This window comes from Idiotropiscis lumnitzeri, chromosome 1, assembly GCF_059441095.1.
Source record: "Idiotropiscis lumnitzeri isolate Australia: NSW breed Sydney's pygmy pipehorse chromosome 1, RoL_Ilum_1.0, whole genome shotgun sequence".
Classification (NCBI taxonomy): domain Eukaryota; kingdom Metazoa; phylum Chordata; class Actinopteri; order Syngnathiformes; family Syngnathidae; genus Idiotropiscis; species Idiotropiscis lumnitzeri.
The window spans coordinates 14,650,653-14,674,417 of NC_142391.1; the positions used below are offsets into that span (position 1 = coordinate 14,650,653).

Below are 23,765 nucleotides of genomic sequence, written 5' to 3' on the forward strand. Positions count from 1 at the left end.
AACCAGTTCAGGGTGTCCCCCGCCTACTGCCTGAAGATAGCTGGGATAGGCTCCAGCACACCAGCGACTCTTGTGTCGAGAAGCGGAGCAGATGATGGCTGGATGGAAGTCACAGACGTTGCATAGTCATCTGGTCTGAATAGCCTAATGGCATCCAGAAAATTTTACATTAGCAATTAGGTTACAGCAACATTTGTTTGTTAATTTGCAAATTTTACGCAGTGTATATGAAACTTTGACACAATTACAAGAAGGCTAACCCACTTGTTCATTGACGGTTGCATTTTAGAATTAATACAATTATTCGGGTCAGCCGCTATATATATATACATATATATATATATATATATATATATATATATATATATACATATATTTAAAAAAAAATTCTTTTAAATTCTGTAACAGCCACCCATTGAACCATGTGGCCCTGTTGAAGGTATATGTCAGCGCATCAGCAATATTGGATGTGGCCATTGTGTCGTTCATAAAATTGGCAAATGAGTCAGAATGACATCATGCAATCAAAAGCAATGATTTGGTATTATACCAGTGATTTCTTGCCTGATGATACCTCTCCAAGGATCAAGATCACATTTCTTGTGCCCCCATTAAGACGAGGCTTTGGTGACGGTTCTTCCCTGCTTGTGAGAGAAGTTACGGTAGAAGTTTGGGAGGAGGGAATTATCGAGGATGAGGGACCTAGAGACCCAGTAAAATTCCTTGGTACCATAACCCTCCCAGTAAACTAAATATTGAAAACCCAACTATGGTAACATGCAATAAAAATGTTCCAGGCAGCGTAGGCAGGGTGGCTTTTCATGCGCAGGGGTGGAAGGAGTTCGGTAGGAGTCTTTAGTGGGCTTGAGGAGACTGGCTACGGTAGAGAGACATGAAAAGTGGGATGGATTTGGAGGGAGCCTGGGATCTTAGAAAGATGGCGGATATAGAGGGGTTCCGACATTGTGCTATAAAGTAACATGCCACAATCCCATGCGTTCGACCACAGTCGTAAGCTTCAGTGCAAGCGACAGTACGTTGCTAAGAGTAAATATCCATTTTAGTTTCCGTGAGTAGAAGTTTTTAGTGGACTTGATAATCTGGGGTGATGGACAAGTACACAGGGACTTTAGACACGCATGTGAGTGCACGGTATGTTGCCTTTGATTAGAGATTTGGATCTGTCATGAAATTAATAATGCACAGTCAAAAATACACATGTACACAAAAAAAACAATTTTATATTTCACGAGAAGTTGGTAACAATCCCGTGGCCTCCCACTCGAGTGCGCTCAGAAGTATTGCGCCTCTCTGAACGCACAGGCATCAGAGTGAATTTCCGAGAGCACCCCTCGCTGCATGACCCTCGGGTGACCCTTCTCAGCCCTTTTCTAAAATGAAAACTGTTGCGAAGAAAAGGAAAGTTGACAGAGGCCCGCCGCTTCCATGATAAGTGGAAATATTATTGAAATAACAAACAACCGCGTCTGCCAAATTTAACAAGCGACTGTGGCTCAAGATCAAGAGGCACTACCAAACTAAACTTGCATACTACGACACGGTGACTGCGATTTAACGCTGTGAAAAATTAAACCCACTGGATGCTGAATTGTCCGCCCTCTCACATTTTCAACTCACCGAATCTAGGCCACTTTGGAAAAAAGTTTGGACACCCCTGCTCTAAATTACAGAAAGAAATGAACATTTGTTACTGAATTGTCATGCTTTAGGTTTCATTTAGAAATTCGGTCGCTTCTTATGTTTGAAGCACAACATTAACTCATGTTAACCTTTGACAAGTACATAACTGGAACTGAAAACAGCTTGATTCTGCTAACAATTACTGATCCAAGCATGGACAAACATTAAATTTGTGCTATTTTTCCCAATGAATATGAACACTTTCAAATAATTTTTATTCAAAATATGTTTAATAACAAATGATTTACATACAAGTAAAACCCAAATGACATTAAAATACACTGCATACAATTTATTTTTTCTCATCATATGTGACGCAATAAACAATTACTCGCCGTGTTTTTTCCTCCGTATACATTTTAGTTATGTAAATAAAAGAAGTATAGATGATATGTGACAGAGAAATACAAAATGCAATACATAAATATAATGTTTTAGATCAAATATAATTTGAATCACTCACTTGGCTGCTGTTGTTTTATCAAAAGGTGTTATTGTCTCTTTAGCACCGTCGAGTATTTTGGTTTGTTAATCAGCCTTTTCCTCCATTTTGATAAGTGATGCCATTTACTGCTGATTTCTTAACTTCTATCCTCATCGAATGACTCTCGGCACGCGACTCTGCCTTCACTCCGCTCAATATGCCCAAGGAACCAAGCACCGTCTTCCCTGTTTTCAGGCTCTTTGACATTGGGATGCGGGTCAGCCCCGTACGAGGGCCCTGGGAATCGTGCCCACACTGTTTGACAAAAGAGAGACAGGCAGAGAGAGAGAGTACAGTTTCTCAGGCAGGCAGAATGAAACAGTTGGCATTTGAATGGAAAAAAGCAAAACAGGAATTCAACATTTCTAAACAGTGTAACTGACTGGACAGAAACAGAATAAATATGCAAATATTTATTCATCCTGTCATTTGCAACCCAGTTAGCCGGGCATGGTTTCTCTGTGTTGGTACTGCTGCAAGGCTGTTTTTTGTCAGCCACGGGGCACAGAGCCCTGTGAATCTGTGTGTGAATGTAAACACTGTGAAACAAATATAAATTGCAGCATGCCTGTAGCGGGGTGGCAAACTGCCACATCATTAGCTCTGCTGTGCTGAGGCCAGCCTGTAGGGCCTTTTTTGTCACGCTAGCAAGCTGAGTCACAAAGAGGATATCATAAGGTCCACTGAAACAGCAACACTATTTCGCTCTCATGGCCTTCAGTCCGCACAGTCACACATGCAAATAAACGCATAAACGTTAGTTGTTCTTTAAAGTTCATATTTTAGACTTAGATTTAGTTTTTTTTTTTTTAAACCGGTATCAGAAGGGCAGTACTGTGCAAAAGTCTTTGGCCAGCAAATTCAATTTCTTATTTTAACCGTACTGGAAGCCCTGTCATTATGACCACTAGCAGAGGATAATGCTGTATAAATCAAATACTGCCCTCACTCATGTAAATGAGGTTTTAGGTAACCAATATATTGCCACTGGGAATTATTATTAAATGAACATTTCTGTGACTCTGCTACCTTTGTAACGACAGAATGTTTGTATATATATATATATACAATATCCTATTGTCCAACTAGTCATAATGCATTTGTGTTTATGTTTTTTTTTATTTCTAACTTTGTTACTTAGCAGACTACTTTCTGGTCTATGAAAGGTGATCAACAAGTGGATTTAGAGTACAGGGTGCAGACATATGAATTGATGCAAATGTGTAGCGATAGCGTTATTGTATATGCACCTGTATCCAAATTCTCATAAAAAATTTTCAATAACAAAATGACTGCCGCGAATGAGCAATACTACTGCTGGCCTTAGACCGTTGCATCCTACTGAATCTCATTTTATTGTTCTGGTGTAATGAGTCTGAGAAAAATACATACCATGGTTTGTGTGGTTCTGGTTGAGTTTGATGAAACAGGGGAAATCGTAATGGTGCTCATCACTTTGTTCTGTGTGGTCCTAGTCGTGGTAATTTGGCGAGGGGAGCGCAAAACTGTCCCAGTTGACAGGGTCAGTTCCTTGCTCTCAGTTACAGCAGAAGCTGGCCTGACTACCATCTTTGGGGTCAGATTATTACCTAGATGAATATGGATCTTGTTATCATCAGTGGTGGTGATAATGCTCGCGTTATTGTGACCCTTCCTGATAGGCACCGGGACCATCTGTTTTTCAGGGGTAACCTTGAAAACAGCCCGGCCCATGGTCATCTCTTGGGGTTCTGGGGAGACAGAGGTTTCAGGCACTGCCGTGGTGCTAACTGTCATGATGGTGACGGGAGACATTGGCCTTCCCGAGGTAGTGGCGGAAGCTTGGCTGCTGTCTGGAGACTTGGCTCTGGAAATGGTTGTGATGGTGACTGGAGATTTGGTTCTTTCTGGACCCTGATGTCCACTGGTGGACTTTCCCCGAATTGTAGCAGAGTGTGTTGGAATGATTGTAATTCTGGATTTAGGTTGTGATGTGTTTGCATTTAGTGGCGCTGTTGTTGAGAAGACATCCTCAGTAGTGGTGCTACTGATTTCAAGAGTGGCCATGTTGTTATGGTGGTCCGGTGTCACTCGGATGTGTAAGGGCTGCCCTTGCTTGTGAGCCATAGTCAGGTTTGAATTTCCACTAATATGTGTTTTTTCCAGGCTGGTTTCATGACAATGGGTGTCTTTCTTCCTCATCCAAGGAATCCATGATTTCTTCATACTGATATCACTTCCAGATGACGGTGAACGTTCAATGCCCCCAGTCTTTTCTGTTGGCTTCTTCAGGCTCTTCTGTCTTAAATTGTTCATGATGTGATTCTCTTCTTGAACAGACTTCCTGATAAAACCAGCCGGAGTGTCTTCCTCTGTTGGCCCATTGGACACTACTTCTGTCTGTACTCCAGTGGATGTGACAGCAATGTCAACCATCCTTCTTCCGTTCAAACTAGGCCTGAGTGCACGACTGTGACGCTTTGCTATCTCCAGTTCTTTGGTCAAATGGAGAACCTCAGTGCCCATGCTCTTGGCTTTCTCTTCCTCTTCAAAGAACCTCTGCTGTAGGACGGAATAATCTACTTGCAGTTGAGAAAGCTGGTCCTCCTTATGCATCAGTTCGTGTATCTTTTCCTTTAGAGCGACAACATCTGCCTGCATTTCCCTGGTTTTGGCCTCCTCTCTCTTGTATTGTTGTCGCAGGTCTTCCTCCTGGCTGTCTTCCTCTCCTTTTTCAATGGCTTTGTTCCGCGCTATCTGACTCCTCATAGCCTCTACTTGCTGGGAAAGTATATTGGCTTTATCTTGTTCTGTTATGAACCTTTTCTCCAAAATGTCATATTGATCCTCTGTTTTGATCAGGTCTCCCTCAACCACCTCGAGTTGTTTGAGGCGATTTCGCAGGTGCTCAATCTCAAAGGTTAGCTCTTTAATTTTGTTATCTTCTCTTTTTCCAGCATCAGGCGCTCTTCCCTGCTCACATTTCACCGATTTGTTTGCAGTCAGCCTTTCTGCTTGCTCCAAACCATCCAACCTCTTTTTCATTTGGCTGACCTTTGAAAGAAGATCCTTTGTTTTATCTGTTTCATATGCCAGCTTGGTGTTGAGGTCCCTCTTTTCTGTCGTCAGACTATCAACTTTTGTTTCCATTTCTGATTTGAACTTTAAGAGTTTTTTGCTTTCTTCGATCAATTTTTCGGTCACCTCCATAACTTTACTCTGCTCATCTTTGACCATCTTACTCAAGTCCTCCTTTTTCTTTTCATCTGACGTCATTCTTTCCACCAAAGTCTTCCGCTCCTCCATTAAAGCGACAGTCAATGACTTCAGCTTACCCAATTCATCCTTGAGATGAAGCTCAGACTTTTCTAACTTGAGTTCAGAGGATTCAAGCTCTTTCATCCGGATCTTGAGCATCACAACTTCCTCAGAGAGCTCTTTGCTCAGGCCCTCCTCTCTTTCTAAAGCAGTGTATAACTGAGCAGACTCCTTCTTACTTCCATTAAAGGCACCTTCAAGTTTCTCTAACTCAATCATTCTTTTCTGAAGTTTCTCCACCTCGATCCGAAGTTCTTTACTTTTGTTATTCTCCTCCTGCAGCTTCTTCCTGAGCTCGTTGCATTGGTTTTCAGTTCGGGTGATCTCCTCATCGTTTCCTTCCATCTCCAGAACACGCCTCTTTAAATTCTCTAGCTCTGTGATTAAGTTAGAGTTTACACACTCTCCTTTGCCAGTTTTGTCCCTAATCTCCAGCAGTTCCTCTTCAGATTTCCTCAAGGCTTTGTTGCTCTCTTCTATCTCATCCACTGTATGCAAAAGCTCTAGAATTTTTGAATTGAGTTGATGGTTGAGATGCTCCTGACTGGCAAGTTTAGTGTTCATCTCTTCATGCTGCTGAGCAAATGTGACAGTTTTTTCTTTTAGCTCGGCCTCTAAGCCTAGAACCCTATGGGCATCTTCCTGAGCATGCTCCCTGGCTTCACTTAGTATCTTCCTCTGCTGCTGAAGCTGCTGGCTCAGTTCCTGGATCCGCTGAGTCTCTTGGTCCATTTGCTCCAGGTGTTGTTGGCGCTCATTAACCAACATCAGGGCAAAGGATTTCAGTTTCACCAGCTCCTCTTGCACCTTGGCCAGGCGTTTTGAATGCTCCTTGTCCTTTTTCACCTGGTAGGCTTTTTCATTGTCAAGCAGCCTCTTTAGCCTAAAAGTGAGAATCGGAAGAAAACTGTATTATACAAATATGAATATGTTTTATTCACTAATGTATTGTTTGAGCAGAGATTTAAGTCATTTCTGAAACAGTAATAATTTCCCGTCTAATTATTATTCCTAATATAATATATATACACATTTATATTTTTTAAATATATTTTTTTCTATTAGTAATTTTCACACATTTAATTTCCACCAAGTTTTTTTTTTTTGCATTGTACCTGCAATGGATTTTTATACTACCCAGATATCTGAGGATTAGATACAGTTTTCTGACAACACAGTACAAGAAGGAAATTATTCATCGACACAATCAACACTTGACCCAAAACCAGAGTTAAATATTACATCCAGCTCTCCCAAAGTACTTCCTTCCCCCCAAATCAAGGTAGACACTAATACACAAACTGGTGTTCGTGTTTTATACGTTCCAGACTGCTAATTCATGCTGCTCCAACAAAATACATACAAAAACACAATGCAATGTTGCATGTACTGCCACTGCACTACCACAAACATTGCAGTACCAAATATATGCTATAAGCATTTGCTATGCAAAATGCACCATTTTTTTGTCAATAAAACATATCTATACATCCATTTCAAAGGAATTTCATGTTTCAATGCATCATTAAATATAAATGCAAATCAGAAAAATAACTTCATCAGAACTTACCACTGTTGTTCTACAAGCAACACTCAGGCATAGTTACAGTGATACAAAATCCAATCAGGATGCGTGACAAGTAGCCATGGCCTCTTTTCCCACAAACTATCCTCAGTCACATCTCAAGCATGCTTGTTTAAGACCTATGAAAGGTGAATTACTACAGTGCAGAACCATCAGATCTCTGGTATGCGATGTCACCTTATCCTTATAAGGCGTCTGTGCGTGTGTATGTGTCTGTGTGCATGTGGAAGAAAGTGAGAGAGACAGCGTACTGTTCTACTTTGGACTGTGAAAGGGGTGGGATTTTTGCCACAGGAGGAGTGCTCTGAAAAACTCCCCCAATTTTCCTGTTTCCATGCAATACTGGCATGTTTGAGTGAAGGCCAGTCCAAACAATTTTCCAGCCAGTTTAAGTCTGGCTGGGTAAAACATCACACAGTTTGTAATTCTTCACAAGTTCATTTAAGGATTTTTCAGTTTCTGACATTTTGAGGATAAAACTAATAAAGGAAACACGAGGGAGGGGAAACTGGACTTGCACCGCTCTCCATTTCATGAGGGAAACAGATTTGGAACCTTTCTTTGATGAAGAAGATTGAGGATGACAAAATGTAACCATAACAATGAGTTTATATGAGGCTATCGTGATGCACAGCACAGGACCTTTATGTTTTCTGATGGGTCTTCAGTAATCACATCAACATGTCTTGCATTGCATCCAATTAGAAAATGTGCCACCAATTAGATATCCAGGGTACATTGGTTTTTTTTTTTTTTTTTAATAAAGAAGCAAAAATCTGTCAAAAGTTATGGCTCCATATTTAACCACATGATGCAGTCGTTTAATTTGTATGGTGTTTTTTTTTTGTGTTTTTTTTACTCTTTGTTATTATTGAAATTAAATGAATTAAAAAAATGCAGAGGCAGTTCGTGATCTGGCTAATAGGTTTTAAACACATTAAAAGTTGAATAATGGTTATGGGAACTAAAAAAAAAAAATCACGTGGAACCATGGCACAACGTTTTATGCCCTGTTTCCTGAGGAATTTGCTCTAAGGCCCTATGTCTCCAAAGGCTAAGAGTTGAAAAAGACGAGAGCGGCCAAAAAAGCTGTCGCGACAAAAATGTGTAGAATTTATCTCACTTGACACAAAAAATACACTCATGTGTGATGCTAGAATGTTGGCTTGATAATATGCATATGATAATTGTGGTAGTGTGAGGTATGCAGAGGATTCATCCCACGGCTTTTTTGGAAAAAGTATTCCAAAGTAGTGGGTGTCCACTTTTAATCCACTGTATCCTAGACAACCCTCACATCGATTGGGGAGCTTGTTGAAAATGGTTGGAAGAAATTCAAGCAATAAAGTGCAGATGGCAGGTATACCGGTATGCTTGGCATTGACCATGGTGCATAGCACATTTAATTGGAATGGGGACTATTACTGCACCCTTGAGTACTGGTGCAATTTATCTGGCCACAAAAAGATAGTTTGCTATTGTGACTGTCCCGGCAATGTCCCCCCCCCCCCCCCCCAATTGTCTGTCCTTCATACGCACATTTTTGGTCACAATCAAGCCTGGGATAGGGGACATAGCTCTGCACATATTAGCGGAACTCTGCTGGAAAACAGTTTGCCTATAGATACCGCAAGATGCAGTCTTTTTTTTTTTACTCGGCCAACGCTACGGCCTGACTAATTGACCCAGTTTGACACAAGTGTTTGGCAACAATATGACACTAGATGGTGCCAAAGCTGTGTCTTTATGTTGTTAAAACAAATCTAAAAATAGGTGAGTTTTTAAACGGGAGATCAACCCCCCCAAAAAAAATATATATATTTGCAATAAAATGTTCCATGCGACTTCACTAGTCGAAACACAACATTCTGATTAATACGTATTGTGTTTGTGGAATATGAGGGAAGCGCCTAAATCCACCCGTTTTTAGCATCTCATGGGGCGGCCATTTTGTCACTTTCTGTCAACAAAAAATGACAGAAGTGAAACAGAAAATGGGTGCATGGATGTCTTCTCCATCTTCGTCTTAATTGTTGCCTTCAATACTTTTAAGCGAGGAACATCAGTTGAGCCTCTATTTGTCTGAATTGTTTAGGGTAAAATCCATCTGCATTGTGAACACTAAGCCCAATTACTACCAGCCTCAAAGCAAAACTGATATTGTCAACCACATTTCACAAAGCTACATGGGTAAATAATGGTCCAGTTAAATAACCCCCCAAAAAAAGCCCCCATTTTATGTTAGCTTCAAATTTTATTGTGCATGAATGTACACATCCTTCCAAGAGTGGAATTTGTTCCTTTGTTAAGCATCAACCTCAACGTCACTTAGGTATTTGAGTTTCTTGACGTACAAATTGATCTGTTACCTGAGAGGTGTTGTTGATGGTTACCAGTATGAAAGAGCTTATTTGGTGCCCATTTTCTGCATTCTTGTGACTGTTTGGCACACGACAACGTTTTTTTCTCCACTTAGCCCTCACCCACAACACTGGAATTTCTTTTCTATTTTAACTAAAGAGAATGACAAAGTAGAACAACAGCAGTCTTGCAGTGCTAACAGAATTTTTTATTTATTCATATATTTATTTATTGATATTGTGGCTTTTATGTATTTCTCGAAAGGGAATTATGTATGTATTTATTCCTCATCCATATTTTGTATTCATTCTCTATGCATGGAACACATGCCTTATTTTTTTAAATTGAATATTTTGGGCTGATTACCATGCAGCACAGGTCTATGGCGAGAGAGATGTTGCAGCTGTTTCTTCACACTCGTAACTCGAGCAGACCAGCTGCTGCAAACTACAGTCATATCTTTCATGGAGGAAAATCAAATGTTTATTTAAGCTAAACTTACCAAAGTGAGACTTACAATATTTAAATTCCAGCATGCAAGGTTAGTGCCAACTTTCCTTAAACACCTTTCATAAGACAAAAAGTGATAACCCAGTTTTACCATAAGGATGTCAGGAATTAATTCAAACTACAACCTTCTACAATTAATTGAGTTCCACCGGGAGTAAGGCGTAACTAACAGCTCTAGAAGTTGAAGAAAGAAGCAATAGGGTGGAGGCAGAATTTCATTTGAGCATTTACTTTCAAGCCATTTTAATAAATACAAATTGTAAGCATTTAATGTGCTTTTACTTATTTTCACACAGCAGGAGTGTCAGGTTGACCTACCAATATTATAGACAGCTAAATTATATAATACAGTATTGTTACATTTTTTTTATATGTTGTGAGCTCGGATTCATCATCAATCCAATTATTTAAGTTGATAATTAATTTTTTTTTAGTTTTTTAAAGATACATTTAGGTCATATTGCTTTTAAAACTAAAATTAAATGTCAAAAAAATCATCAAGTGTAATACGTCACAAATTGCAAATTTTTACCCAAATCATGGCAATGTCATTTCAACAAGCATATGCATAGAAAGGTGACAATGTTGAGCTTCTTTTTTTTTTTTTTTAAATCAAGCTGTATGTAATACTAAAAGTAACTTCCATGTATAAAGTATAGCTGAGTTTTGATTTCTGTCCTCAAAACAGTGATTTGGGCCGACTTAAGTCACTACCACTCAAGCAAAGATCTCTTGTCACAACCATTTAGCCAGGCATGACTGTAAGGCGACGATTATTCTCTCCGCTGTGCTTTCGATTCTCATTCATGCAGGCATTTGCTGCAGGGGAAACGGGTTAAAAGGTCAACAGAAAATATTTGCTCCCGACGCAGTTGTTTATTTGGCACTCATTTCATCTTCTGTTTCAAAACAACACATGTGTCTCTCTGAGGGAAGATGACATTTTTACACTTTAAATGCTTGAGCATTACCAGCATTACACATGTTTTTGTGAGACCAAAAATGTCTTTTGTGACCATCTTGTTGAGGAGACCCACTGTGCGTCAAAAAAAAAAAAAATCATTCGGTTTGAGTGGTGTGCTTCATTTCAATGGATTCAAATGTCAGCGTGTGCCACTTGTTTCAGTACCGAAAAGCAATCATTTAATATTGGTGTCACAGCAACGCTTGAAGATCTTAGAACTGAACAAAAATCCAGTCAAACAGATGTCTGCTACTCACAGCTTGAGGGGAGCATATTGGCATGGAATCTGAGAATTCCTGCATTACGCTCTGATGTTATAGTCCTCCTCTCATTGTTTTCTTTCATCTGAGTGGCAGAATCTAAATGATTTTTAAATTTTAGGTAATGTCCATTCAACTCATGCCAACAGTAAGCACAAATCGTCTCCTTTGGACAACGGGGTCTCTCGTCTTCCGAGTTAAGGGTGGATATGAAATTGTTTAACTGTTGGAAGTATGTTTAATTGTTTTTACATTTTGTTGCTAAAACATAACAATGAAGTGACATGCAAACATCTTCAAACAAGTCGACTTGCCTCCCCATACATGAACAGGTTTTCCCTTTTAATAACGATTTTATAGCGGTGAATGTAAAACTTATACCATTTCATAATGGCAGCAGTTTGACTATATTTCCAATATATATAATTTTATAAAAATAAAAATATCTGACCAAACGAGAGCCAACTGGTATCCCGGACGAATTTTTGGAGGTTCCGCTGAATATGTACAAGTCTTCTCTGAGTAATTCAACTGCCAATTACTCTCTTTCATCGGAGAGTCCTTTAATTAGTTGGGGCTCAGTTTGTATATATAAACAGCTCACTTGAACTTGATAAGGCCCTCGGTATTCACATGATGAAATGTTCTTGGTGAACAGCACCCCACCTTCTGTCTCTCCATCACACATCCCATCTGCAGTTTCCCTCATGACCAAAAGAGAAAGGTCACAAGCTATGGACTCTTGAGATTGCACAGTCCTTAGCTCCACCAGTGAAGAACCAAACACCTTGCACATCAAATGTTTCTACTTTGTTCACCTCTTAAGTAATAGTTTCTAACATTTAATATTTTCACATTTTGGTTGCCTTCTTTATCGACTTTGAGGGGGAAAACACTCAAAACTCTGCCAATTACAGAACTACAATAATTAACATACACCTTTGTAAGGTATACCCCAATATAGTAGCTTATACACGCACACATATATACATTTTATATATATATATATATATATATATATATATGTATATATGTGAAGTCACTTATGGTGTCAAGCGATTAAAATTTTAAGTTTGTAACTCACACAAATCTATCTATATCCTGTGTGTCTTTCCTCACCTTTCTCTCTCTTGCTCAAGGAGATTGGTAAAGTCGTCACTCTTGTTCATGTAGTCAACGTGTTTGCGCTTCTCGCTGTCCAGCTCATGAACAGTGCGACGGTGGCACTTTTCAGCAAGCAGCAACTGACCCAGCATCCGCCTGTAGGTTTCCCTGTGCTTCTCCTGCAGGCGCTCCAGCTGCAAAAGAGCACAAAGAACAATGCACACGCTGTTTTCATTTTGAGAGACGTGATAATCAATGTCACAAAAGATTGCTGTGACTGACCTCAATCATCGGCTTTTGGTATACACTGTGGAGATGTGGTGGGGTGCCGGTGATGAGGCCGTCCCTCTGCAGGGCCTGGAGGGCCGAGCTACCTGCCGTGCAGCTGTCTGCTGATACAGTGGTCACTTGAGGGGTTTGCTTAGATTTTAACATGCCGATAACATCTTCTCTTGCCTGCGGGCACACATAGAGATAAAAAGATCAAAATAGCATAATGCAGCTTGAAGTGCACGCAAAACAAACAGCAGGAAATTATAAAATGTTAGCGTGCTGTAATTTTGTATTTCTCTTTGATAATGAATGGATTCACTTCACTTTTAGGGTTGTTATGCTGCAGTTATTTTGGTATTTCCCCAAATTCTACGGGGAAAATGGCTCCTACGTCACAGTTTACTGAGTCATCTATTATCATAGAAAAATACTGTAATCGCCAAGTAGTAATAATGGTGTTTTGGGATTGATGTATTAATATTCACCCTGAACCACAAGGTGGTGGTCTCGTCAACTTCAATCCTAGACTACAGTGTGGTATTCCCATTCAAACAGCGCTATGCTTACTTTAAATTAATTGTTAAATCCTGTGCTTACAGGCAAACGTTAAACCAAACTAAATCATTTCACCTTTGAACTTCTTGCAAACTCACCTGGATCTCTCCTTCCATGATCCCCAGCAGTTTGAGCAGATCCTGTTTGGACAGGTTCATGACCGCACCTCCTTTTTCTCCAGTCGTGGAGTCCATCATTGTCTGCTCTTTGTCAAATATCACCTCCCTGTGATCTTCACCTTCCTGCTGCTGAACCTTGGCCTTCATGTTCTTCACAGCAATACACACATCCTGCTCATGGCTGATGTCATGGTCATCTTGTGGGACTCCAAGCACCCCGCTGGTCGGCCGTGCCACCTCACTGCTTTTGGATCTCATCTCTCACCTGGCCCAAGGACAGAGAAAAGTATGTTATCTGACTTGACAAAGAATGGGAGTTTTGACAAATATGCTCTTGTTTTTTTCCCCTCTTTATTACTGCCACCCTTTCATTTACTTTAACAGTTTAACACGCCTATCCCAGTTGATTTTAGGAACCAGGCTGTATACACTCCTGAATTGGTTACCAGCCAATTTGGCGGGGTCATATAGACAGTCACTCGCACTCCCATTCACACCGTTGGGCAATTTAGAGTCTTCAATGAACCTAACAATTGTTTTTGGAATGTGGGAGGAAGCCCAACGCCAGGAAATGATGCGCTAACCAGTCAGCCATCGTGCTGCCTATCTGACATCTAAATCAAATCAACGTGCGAAACATTTTTCTCATCCTAATTCTGCGCCATTAATCATATTTGAGGCAACATGACTCCCTTGATGATTTCAACACAGGTGGAAAGGGCCAGCAAGAAGACTTTGACTCACTTGTATAGTGTGTTCATTGTTTAACACACGCTGTGGTTCATCAAAGTGGGAGTGTGTGTTTAGTCTCCTATGTGTGCATTCGTGTGTTTCTAATCTCCACCTGTCCTCGAGACAAGTAATTTTGTGATCTTTAGATTAAAAGCATCTGGACGTGTAAGTGCCAAGAAAGTATCATCAGGCAGAACAGATTTCTGATCTAGTGTATCAAAATGTGAAGCAAATGTAACAGTATGCAAAAATATTACAGAGAATGCAGAACAGTGCGTCATTGAGAATCAGATTCACAACAATATGCATCATAAAGAGCTTGTCTGTTCAACAGCTGGCTGGCTCAGGAGAAAGTGAAATGTTAACTGCACTCTAATGGTGCTTGAAACTGACCTCTGAGGCTACCCTTTTTCCAGGGGAAATAAGCCGTGCACAATAGGCCGAAGAATACAAAATAGCAAGTTCAAAGAGAAAAGATAAAGAACCAGGAGAAAAATTACACATGACGTGCATGCCTCTTCTGACCTCTGGAAGTTCCCTGAGTGCACAGAGTGCTACTTGATTAATTTCATTAGGTCACATGCAACCCAGCAGTGCTTCCAAAAGGGCTCATTTGGGCAACATCGACACATTTGAATGAGTCATGACAAATGTTCTGATGGCTTTAAAGCTTGACCAACTCGGCACTAGTGATGAAGCATGTGTGACGCCGTAAATAGTGGTGACAAAATCAGTGTTTTATTTTTGTATACTGGGCCGATGCCATGATAATCCACAAACTACTACGGTACAGTATCTGTGGCTCTCATGTTGCAGGGTCACTCTTCATGTTTCAATAGAGTAAGATGACAACAAACTGTCTAAGTTCACTAAAGTAAGGGAACTTTCTTGAGGGACACCATCACAACAAAGGAACAGCGGAGCGCAAAGTCAGATCAAAACAAATAACTTAAAGGGGAAGTCAACTACAACATTTTCTTTACAAGAATATGTTCTATGGAGACCCACTAGTCGAAACATGGCACTCTGATTAATATTGTGTTTGTTGAATATGAGTTAAGCAGCAAAATCCACCCTTTTTTTTAGCTATCTCAGGGGCGGACATTTTTTTCATTGCTGTTGACTGAAAATGATATCACAGTTGCTCAGGGCTCAGCTGACAACCAATTATGGCTCAACTAGAAAACAGGTGAGCCGTGATTGGTCATTACCTGATCACTGAGCAACTCCGATGTAATTTTCAGCGAACTGAAGTGACAAAATGGCCACCCCCTGAGATGACTAAAAATGGGTGGATTTTGCTGCTTAACTCCTTTTCCACAAACACGGTATCATTCGAAAAATTACCCTTTGTTTTGGCCATTGCAGCCTTGATTGGATTGAATTCTCCTGAGCAACAAATGGGCATTCCAAAGTCATGTGCCCTACATTCCAGTCTGGCATGCAGCACTCCCAGTTGTCATAATGGTGAATAAAAAAGAGCTGTCAGACAATCAGGCTTTAGTCAAATATCTTTGGTGGTGACCAGACTGCCCACACTATACATTCACAAAATTACTGATCGTTTGGCATCCAACAGGGTGCAGTGTCATGTCATAAGACAGAACCAGTGAGACCACAAACAAAGCCTAAATTTAAAATGAGAACCCAAATGTAACTCATTGCAAGTCCAGCTGTCACATAGACGTCCATACATACAAGTATTTATAGTGCCTCGTTCCAAAAAGAAAAAAAAAAGCTATAAAGTACGACAGTGGTCAGTATGTCACCAATGGTTTCTACAAGATCTTTGGTCTAAATTTGGTAGCCTATTTTCATTTTATTTCTTCTCAAAGTAGTACTCAATATACAAAATAGCTTCCACATTGGGGCATGTAAAGAGTGGCAGCATACACACACTGGTGGAGCTTACACATGGAGAAAAAATGTGCTTGGACCCCCTGGTGCCAGGCCAAATAAATGACTTTTTGGTAATTTCTGAATTATTTTCCATATTTCCCCAGTCCTCCACCAGGAACACAGAATGAATGTTTATCAGTGTTTTCTGGAGATTTTTTGGGATTTAAAAAAAATAAAATAATAATGATAATAATAAATAAAAATAATAATAATAACAAATTATTTGTGGATCCCCTGAGATATTATAGGTCCCCCATGACAATCCCCAAGGAAAAAGATCATAGCTCTGCCAGTGCATACGCAATGTACCATAAGCAATTAATACAAACACGCTGATTTTGTGTTGGAGGAATAGACTAAGTAAGCTGTTGTGAAATGCGGTAAATAAATAAAAAAATAAATAAAATAAAAGTTGGATTGTATTATATTCTAAGTAGTTCAAGTTCAACGTAAACCTAGCGGTTTGTAAAGACAAATCTGCTTCTATCTGAAAAGGCTGTTAAAACTGCAGAGAGGAAGCAAACTCCATATTTGCTTTCATTTCCATATTGGTCAAACATTCTAAAACTGTTTTTCGTTTTAGTAGGCCTAAGATACAGTGACAACTATCCATCATTTTCTGTAATGCCTCGACAATTCAGCGATTTAGAGTCTTCAATTAACCTACCATGCATGTTCCTGCACAGTAAATTCCGTAGAGTATATTTTACTTTGAACAGTCTATATTAGGTAAGTTGATTTGAGGGTGTGTACCCCTTTAAAATGTTAGTTCTAAACACTTGGTTGACGATTGGCCAAACCCAGCAAAAGATTGATTTCATTGCCAGCATTTCTTTCTCTTGAACAGATATTACGGTGTTCACACCATCCATCCGTTTTCTATCGGGCATATCCTGTTCTGGGTCAGGCAGAGTCAGAGCCAAGCCTAGCTGACATCAGACGATAGGCATATTACACCCTGGACTGGTCGCCAATGAATCAGACAGCTATTTATAGTCACACAAGCATTAAGTGGGAAGGTCATAGAAGCAGGCGAGTGAACTACAACATGATAACTGACCAGTTGTGGTTTTATAACTTGCAGAAAGGCAGACTGCTACCTTCCTTATTTTTCATTATAACACGGCTTCGCACTTCTAACATTTGTAGCTTTTGTCATAAAAATATATCTATGATTTATAATACTGCGTTTTTATAAATAATTGTTTTTCTCTTCGGTGTGATCCGAATACTCCCTTGTGACTAAATAAGGAAAGAAAAATGTTAGTATTTGGCAACTTGCTCCGTTAGCTGACACCTACAAAATGCATGACCCTAGAGGGCCCATTTTATTTTGACATGAGAGGCAAAGCCAGCCAAAATTTTCCAATTTGATTTTTGAACCGTTTTTTGTACCGTCGCGTCGGCATTTCAAATCAATCAATCTGCCAATGAAAACTTGGCGAGCATGTTACCATTCAGGGGTACGAAGCAGCAGAATGTTCCCAGTGTTTTGATAGACAGCGCGTTCCAGTCTAGACGACCAGTAACCTCACGGGTCATATTTTACGTAACTGCCGTGTTCTTAGAAAATTAAGATTTGGTATCCAAGCTGTTCAAGTAGCAACTGTAACTCATACAGCTATAAATCACCTTAAAATACCAAAACGTCAGCAGCATTTTTTAAAATACCAAACTGTATAATTATGAGAAATTGTTGCATGTCATGCATGTCAAAGCAAACTCAGTTTAAAAGTATTCTTGGTAAGCATGTGAATGAGACCACAAACATTATGCATTTCGCGTTCACTCTTGACAATGTTGATGAGTCCTTGCAGTCATTAAGCAAAATGGGGAATGCGGCTGCTTGATTGCATGACTCACCTTCATAAAGAAGAAATCAGTATCTCAGGAAACATGAAACCAGACTTTAAATATTGAGCGAGCCGACATCAAGGAATGGGGCATAAACATGCACATGTTTCGCAGTGTTTCGAAAAAGAATGCACTCTGTGTTCTTGTTTATGTTTAGAGTTGCCACTATTTTCGCATTTAAAATGACTTCCCAGGTGTCTGAGATCCTTTTGCCAAGTTACACAAATGATAAAGCAACGACACATTTAATATCCACTTTTCATACTAGAATTCAAATCACTGAGGTTTGTAACCTAATGTAACCGACGACTAGCATAGAGCAAGCAGCTACTCAGTGTTTCCAACTTAACTGCTTTGCTTTTTTTTTACCATCTCTTCTGACCCCTCTAGTGGCTTTTTAGGAGGACCTACAGGCGCAACGATTAATCGATTATTACATTAATCATTAATATTTTGATAATTGTTCATGCTCTAAATTATTAATTAATTGGTTGCTCTTGTTTAAATGAACAGTCCAGTGAGGATGACCCATTTTTCACTCACAATTTATGTATTTTTGATCAGGAAAATTAACAGAGATGGGCACTTGACATTTTTTTGCCAGTCAGTCCCCCGCTCTCCGGCCGCGACCTAGTTACCGCTCCGGCCGCGATCCGCCTACCTTATTTATAAAAATTGTTGGCCCTCGACCCTGTTACAAAAATATATGCGAAAACTTTCACATTTAAAAAAATGATTTGGCCATTCAATGTGAGTGATGGTGTAATATGACAAAACGCTAACAGGAAGAAACAGGCAGAGTACCTGCACTGGAGTGGTGGGCTCATTTTACATGGTTATGTAGAAGAAAAGGTAAGCATTTTCAGGCAGCCTGTTGTCATGTAAGATTTACAACCTAATTTTATCGTCCTACTCAGCTCTCTTCACATACAGTATGTTTTTTTTTAGCTTGTTTTGGAGATGCTTTGGCTGATTCGCTTCTTATTTCAGAAGTGATACAGTCGAACACGATGCTTGTGTGTTGCCAGTATGACTACGTTCTGAACAAACCGACTGAAGTGGAAACTTCAAAGTCGATCACAATCTGAGTTGCTTTTAATTTCCCCTGTTTTTTTTTTTTTTTTTTCATAAAATACAGTTTATAAAATGTGTAGTACTGAGATTGGATGGCCTGGCCAGTCCAGGCTGTACCTTTCCTCTCACCTCAATTCAGCTGGCATAAGCTCCAGCTTAACCGTGATACTGATCAGAACAAGCGATATATCAAAGATGTCTTGGAGACTAATGAGTAATGGAGAGGCTACATGTATTCGCACAATGATATTGTCGCCTATGGTATTTCATACATAATAGAATGTCGTCACTGCCCAGTGATGTAATCGCCTCTCAATTTGTTTCCCTATTGTTGGATTTCATCTATCACAATATTGTTCATTTCCAGATAGATGTAGGGGGTGCAACTAGTTATCAGGGTGCTTGCAGAGATGTTGGAACCCCTCTGACATTATTAGGCACCAATTAGCAGCTAATCCTATGTTTATGGCCAGTGCGCTTTGCCGCCTTGCCATTCAGGATCAAATGATCTGGAGAAGATCTTAAGTTGCTATGGAGTCTGAGGACTTATTTTTAAACCAAAGTGAGTTATGAGTACCAGTGATCTGTGAAACCTCCAAATGTGTCTTACTTGCATTTTTGGAATTCAACTGCGGGGGCTCTTATATGTCTAAGAGCTGCGCATGTGTCCGTGACAGCTGTTGTTGAGGCCCGCCAGACTCAAAGCGCAAACGGCGGTAGTACTGAGAGTTTCATAGCATATTTCTGGATGTGCACAGAAGCACTCATTCTGGCACCAATAGCTTTTGGAATTTCTGATGTGGAAAGATAATTACTTTTGCTGCTTACTGTCCTTTGTTGCAGTATAAACCATGATTATTGATATATATTTTTTCAGAAATAGTTCTAACCGGTTACTGCATTAAGACTCCTTGCCTGAGATCAAGCTCCAAGATCCAGTTCACAGGTGACAATAATTTGATATCGCTTTGCATCCCTGTTGTATGCTATGCCAAAGCTACAGTATGTGTAATGTTCTATTTTAAGGCCATGTGAGTGAAACAATCCTTAGCTACAATCAGGTATGTGGCCTTGTGACTGGAGCAGGGTTGTCCAATTCTGGTCTCTTGAGGGCCCCTATTCATCATGTTTGTTCTCCCTCCTACAGAAGACCGGATTCAAATAATCAGCTCATCAGCAAGCTCTGTGAAAAAGTCTGAAAACAAGCCTGATCATTTGAATCCGGTGTGTTGGAGGAGGGAGACACGGGACAGTTACAATATGTAACCTTGAAAACTCAGAGCAATACTAATATTCCAACATCAATGATCATAAAAGGAAAATAAAGGCAATGAATTGAATTATTAATGATTAGAGGAATATAATCCATAATTCCCATCCCACTAAACACAATAAGGGCATGCATCTGATATAGGAATAGAGTTGACCTGCTGCAGGTAAGTGTAAATGTGTCAGGAACTAATAAAAGCAGAACACATTCTCACCAGCGTTATTTAAAGTTGTTTAAATTGACTGTGTGAGGTTTTATTTTTCATTTTGTGTGCACAAGTTTAGCAAGTTGATAATCACCACACACACCAGAAACACTTTTGAACTCTAAACGTGCGGTGTGAATGTCAAAAAGGGTAATCCGACGTCCTCCTTCACCTTGACATGTTCATTTTCAGGAGCCTACAAAGAACCTTGATTTATTTATTTTTTTAAATTAAATAATTGTTTTAGTTATTAATTTTTATTACGTCAAAAATTCTTCCGTTCAGTTTTGTTTTGTATTCGTTTTAGAATTAGTTTTAGTTTTTTTTTAATTATTGAGTATTTGTTGCGCAAAAGATGATTAAAAAAGTGCAATTAAGTAAACTGCAAATTTCAAACAATTGACACTTCCTTCTTCTGTAGCTAAGGATGAACAGCAATACATAAATAAACACATTTAAAATTAACCCTGAAAGCGCGAGTTTTATATTGACGAAAAAGGGAATTTTCGCTATAGTTATAGTTGGTTTTAGTCAATTTTATCAGCGAAATTTTAGTTTCAGTTATTTATTTTTTTAATTCATTAACAAAAATGTTTTCTCAATTTTAGTTGGACTGATTTCGTTAGTTTTTCTTAACTATAATAATCTTGGAATGACCATGCTCAAAACAAACAATTGCTGTGCTTCAACTCTAATAGAGCAAATAATGAGGTAAATTATTTTGTGTGTCTTGAGTCAATACAGCATTGCCACACGCTCAGAGTTAGCTATCTTCAAAATTTAGGTTAAATCCTGGCCACCGTGGAACACTAAAAAGATTTACAGTCACTCTTATTCATTTAAGACTCCGATAATTGCTCTACAATCGTATCTTTTTCAAGTAGCCATTTGAGTGCACATTCAGCACTTTGTCAAGCCGATGAGCTGAAATGAGCACACAACAACATTAACGAGCCATACATTGCCACTGGTTTTCTTTGCAGCATAATACCACATCAACTGAGGAGTGTGGTAGGCCGCAAGAGCAAAGGCGAGGACGAGAAAAGACAAAGGTTGCGCACGGCTTCTGGACACCTGATCGAATGAATGTTTGAGGAAAATGAAAGCCACTCCTGTGCTGGAATCCAACGCTGGCAGTGAGGTATGTTTGAGGTTTTCGTTTTGGTATACGGTGGCGGTGTACAGTATACAGTATGTTGACAAATGGATAGAGGATAACGGCCGAGCTCGGGTGCCTCCTCCGACAGGCTGATGACCTCATGCGGATGAAATGAAATTCCTTTAACACCATTACGGCACACATGCTGATGAAATGTGTCATCCTGTTGCAGGATGCTTTGAAGTGGTGTGTGAGTGTTTCTATTTTGTCAGCCGTCACTCAAGTGGGAAACATATCCGTTTAACTTTTTCTTTGTTTGTTGCAAAGTAGATGCTGGCGTAAGCAGACTCACATTCAAAGCAGTAAAACACCAGCGTCATTACAGTATAGGATGTCGTCACAAGTCATCAAAGTTAAGATGGGTTGTTTTGTGGTTTTACAGTGGTTAACTTCTTTTTACACTTGTGGTGAGATGTGAGACATCAGTAATACAACTCACCTACAACTCACTACTTGTCGTTGTAGTTAAGAGGGAGCGTTTGGGTTCATTTACATTTTAATATTAACAGTGGTTAACATTTACACCTTGAACTTGTAAAACCGTTTAGAATGATTCTAAGCAAATGCTTGAGTATCCTACAGTCCTTGCATGACTACGTGACTTCATGCTCGTGACTCAGTGGGCTATCATCCTTCATTGTCCGGCGGGTTTCTGCCCACATGCAAACACGAACTAAATGCTCACATTCATGTACTGCAATAAAATGCCTTTCATCCAGATATTTTATTCATGATTCTAACCACTCGTCATTTTCTACAACAATGGTGACGCTCTAGTAGCATGAACAACACCATCTTTAAGTCATGAGTGAATAATTTGTGAAAAATCTGCGTTTATGATCTATTGAAAAGAAACCTTGTTGATCCATGCAGTGAAGATGTTTGACTTAAATAAGGTCTAAGTGTTAGTTCTCCAAAATGACTGAAAACACCCGGACAGTGTTTTTCTATCTGACAAGAGTAACTTTTTGTTACACACAAATAAAGGGGGGAAAGAATTACCTGTTGTGTTGTCCCCCACGTTTAATTGGTGGTTGCTCCTCGTGGGTATTCCCGGTCATGTAGGGAAGTGAAGCATCTACAAATATCCACTCAAGATGTGCTGTGGTGTTTCTGGCTATTGAGCAATGCTAAGAGCAATCCCCATACTCCTTTCCTTAGAAGAAAGCAATAACGGAGCACTGTAACGTCCCACTCTTAACTCTCTTGCTCTCTCTCTTTCTCTCTCTTGCCCTCCCTCCCTCGCTCACTCCCTCAGTCTATTCAGTTCAGCTAAAAAGACAGCAATCCTCTCCAGAAGGAAGTTGGGGCAAGTATTGACTTAAAAAGGAGGACAATTTATATGTTTGGACCTCTTGAGAGAATGAGTTTGTTGCCCAGAAGGAAGAATAGAAGTACAGTCGGATGTTCTTCTCGCAAACCCTTTTAGCATCCCGTGCATTTGTTCTCTTCAGAGTTACAGGAGCTAAAAAAGTTCCACTCTATATATAACTCCTCCTCTCTTGCCAGCTTGGGTGCTATTGGCAGCTGAGGTTATCTGAATCTTAGACAATTTGGCCAGCCAGCAAGACCATTAACTCTCCCTGTTGACCTGGGATGACAGCTGAACCATGTCATAATGCTCGGAAAGTCCGGTGACAGCAGACACCCAACCCCTTAAGTTGCTCCAAGGAACCACCAACTGCTGACGTATAGGTGGTCTTGCAATGAGAGCGTGAGCCAAATTTTCCAACACTTCTGTACTTACACTTGCTCGCTGTCTCTGCTACAATATGAATTTAGACAGTGAGGTTAGCGCGTAGTACATCAGTCATTGAGCTCTACAATACAATTCATTAGGTTCACTTGCTCCAATGAGGTCCAAAAGAAGAGTGATATCAAAAATTCACTTCAGTGCTATAATCGCTCTCATGAGATCACAGACCTCCACCAAGGCAGTGCGGTCCAAAACATGTCAGTTGAAGGTTACGTTTACACTATGCGGCCACGGCTCACCAGTTTGCCTGGAATGTTGTATGTCGGAGGATCTAGGCTGATCTTATTCTCCATATTCAAGTCTTGCAAAATTTTCTCATGATCTATCATTGCATCTGTAACGAACCCATATAAATGTACGTTATCACACACACACAACAAATTGATGGAAAGCCCGTCAGTAATTGTTTGTTCAACAATTCTTCAATTTATTTTAAAGGGGGAAGATTGGTGATAAAAAATGGCAATATTGCATATCTCAATGTTGTTAAAAGTGATGAAAAACAGGAAGTTGATGCATATGTTTTGTAATTTGCGGGCCACATAAAATGAGGTCGTGGGCCAGATCTGGCCCCCGGGCCTTGGGTATGACACCAACGTTTTA

At 39.8% G+C, this 23,765-nt stretch overlaps 1 protein-coding gene across 1 annotated transcript; it reads right to left on the bottom strand.

The window, feature by feature from the left end:
• Nucleotides 1-1,977: 1,977 nt before the first annotated feature.
• Nucleotides 1,978-22,854, bottom strand: LOC148343351 (filamin-A-interacting protein 1-like). The gene is made up of 6 exons (XM_088288130.1): nt 22,409-22,854; nt 13,193-13,478; nt 12,549-12,722; nt 12,282-12,460; nt 3,578-6,365; nt 1,978-2,440 (listed from the first exon to the last, which is right to left on the bottom strand). The coding sequence occupies exons 2-6, from the start codon at nt 13,469-13,471 to the stop codon at nt 2,234-2,236; spliced, it is 3,627 nt and encodes a 1,208-aa protein (XP_088144256.1). The 5' UTR covers nt 13,472-13,478; nt 22,409-22,854; the 3' UTR covers nt 1,978-2,233.
• Nucleotides 22,855-23,765: the final 911 nt, after the last annotated feature.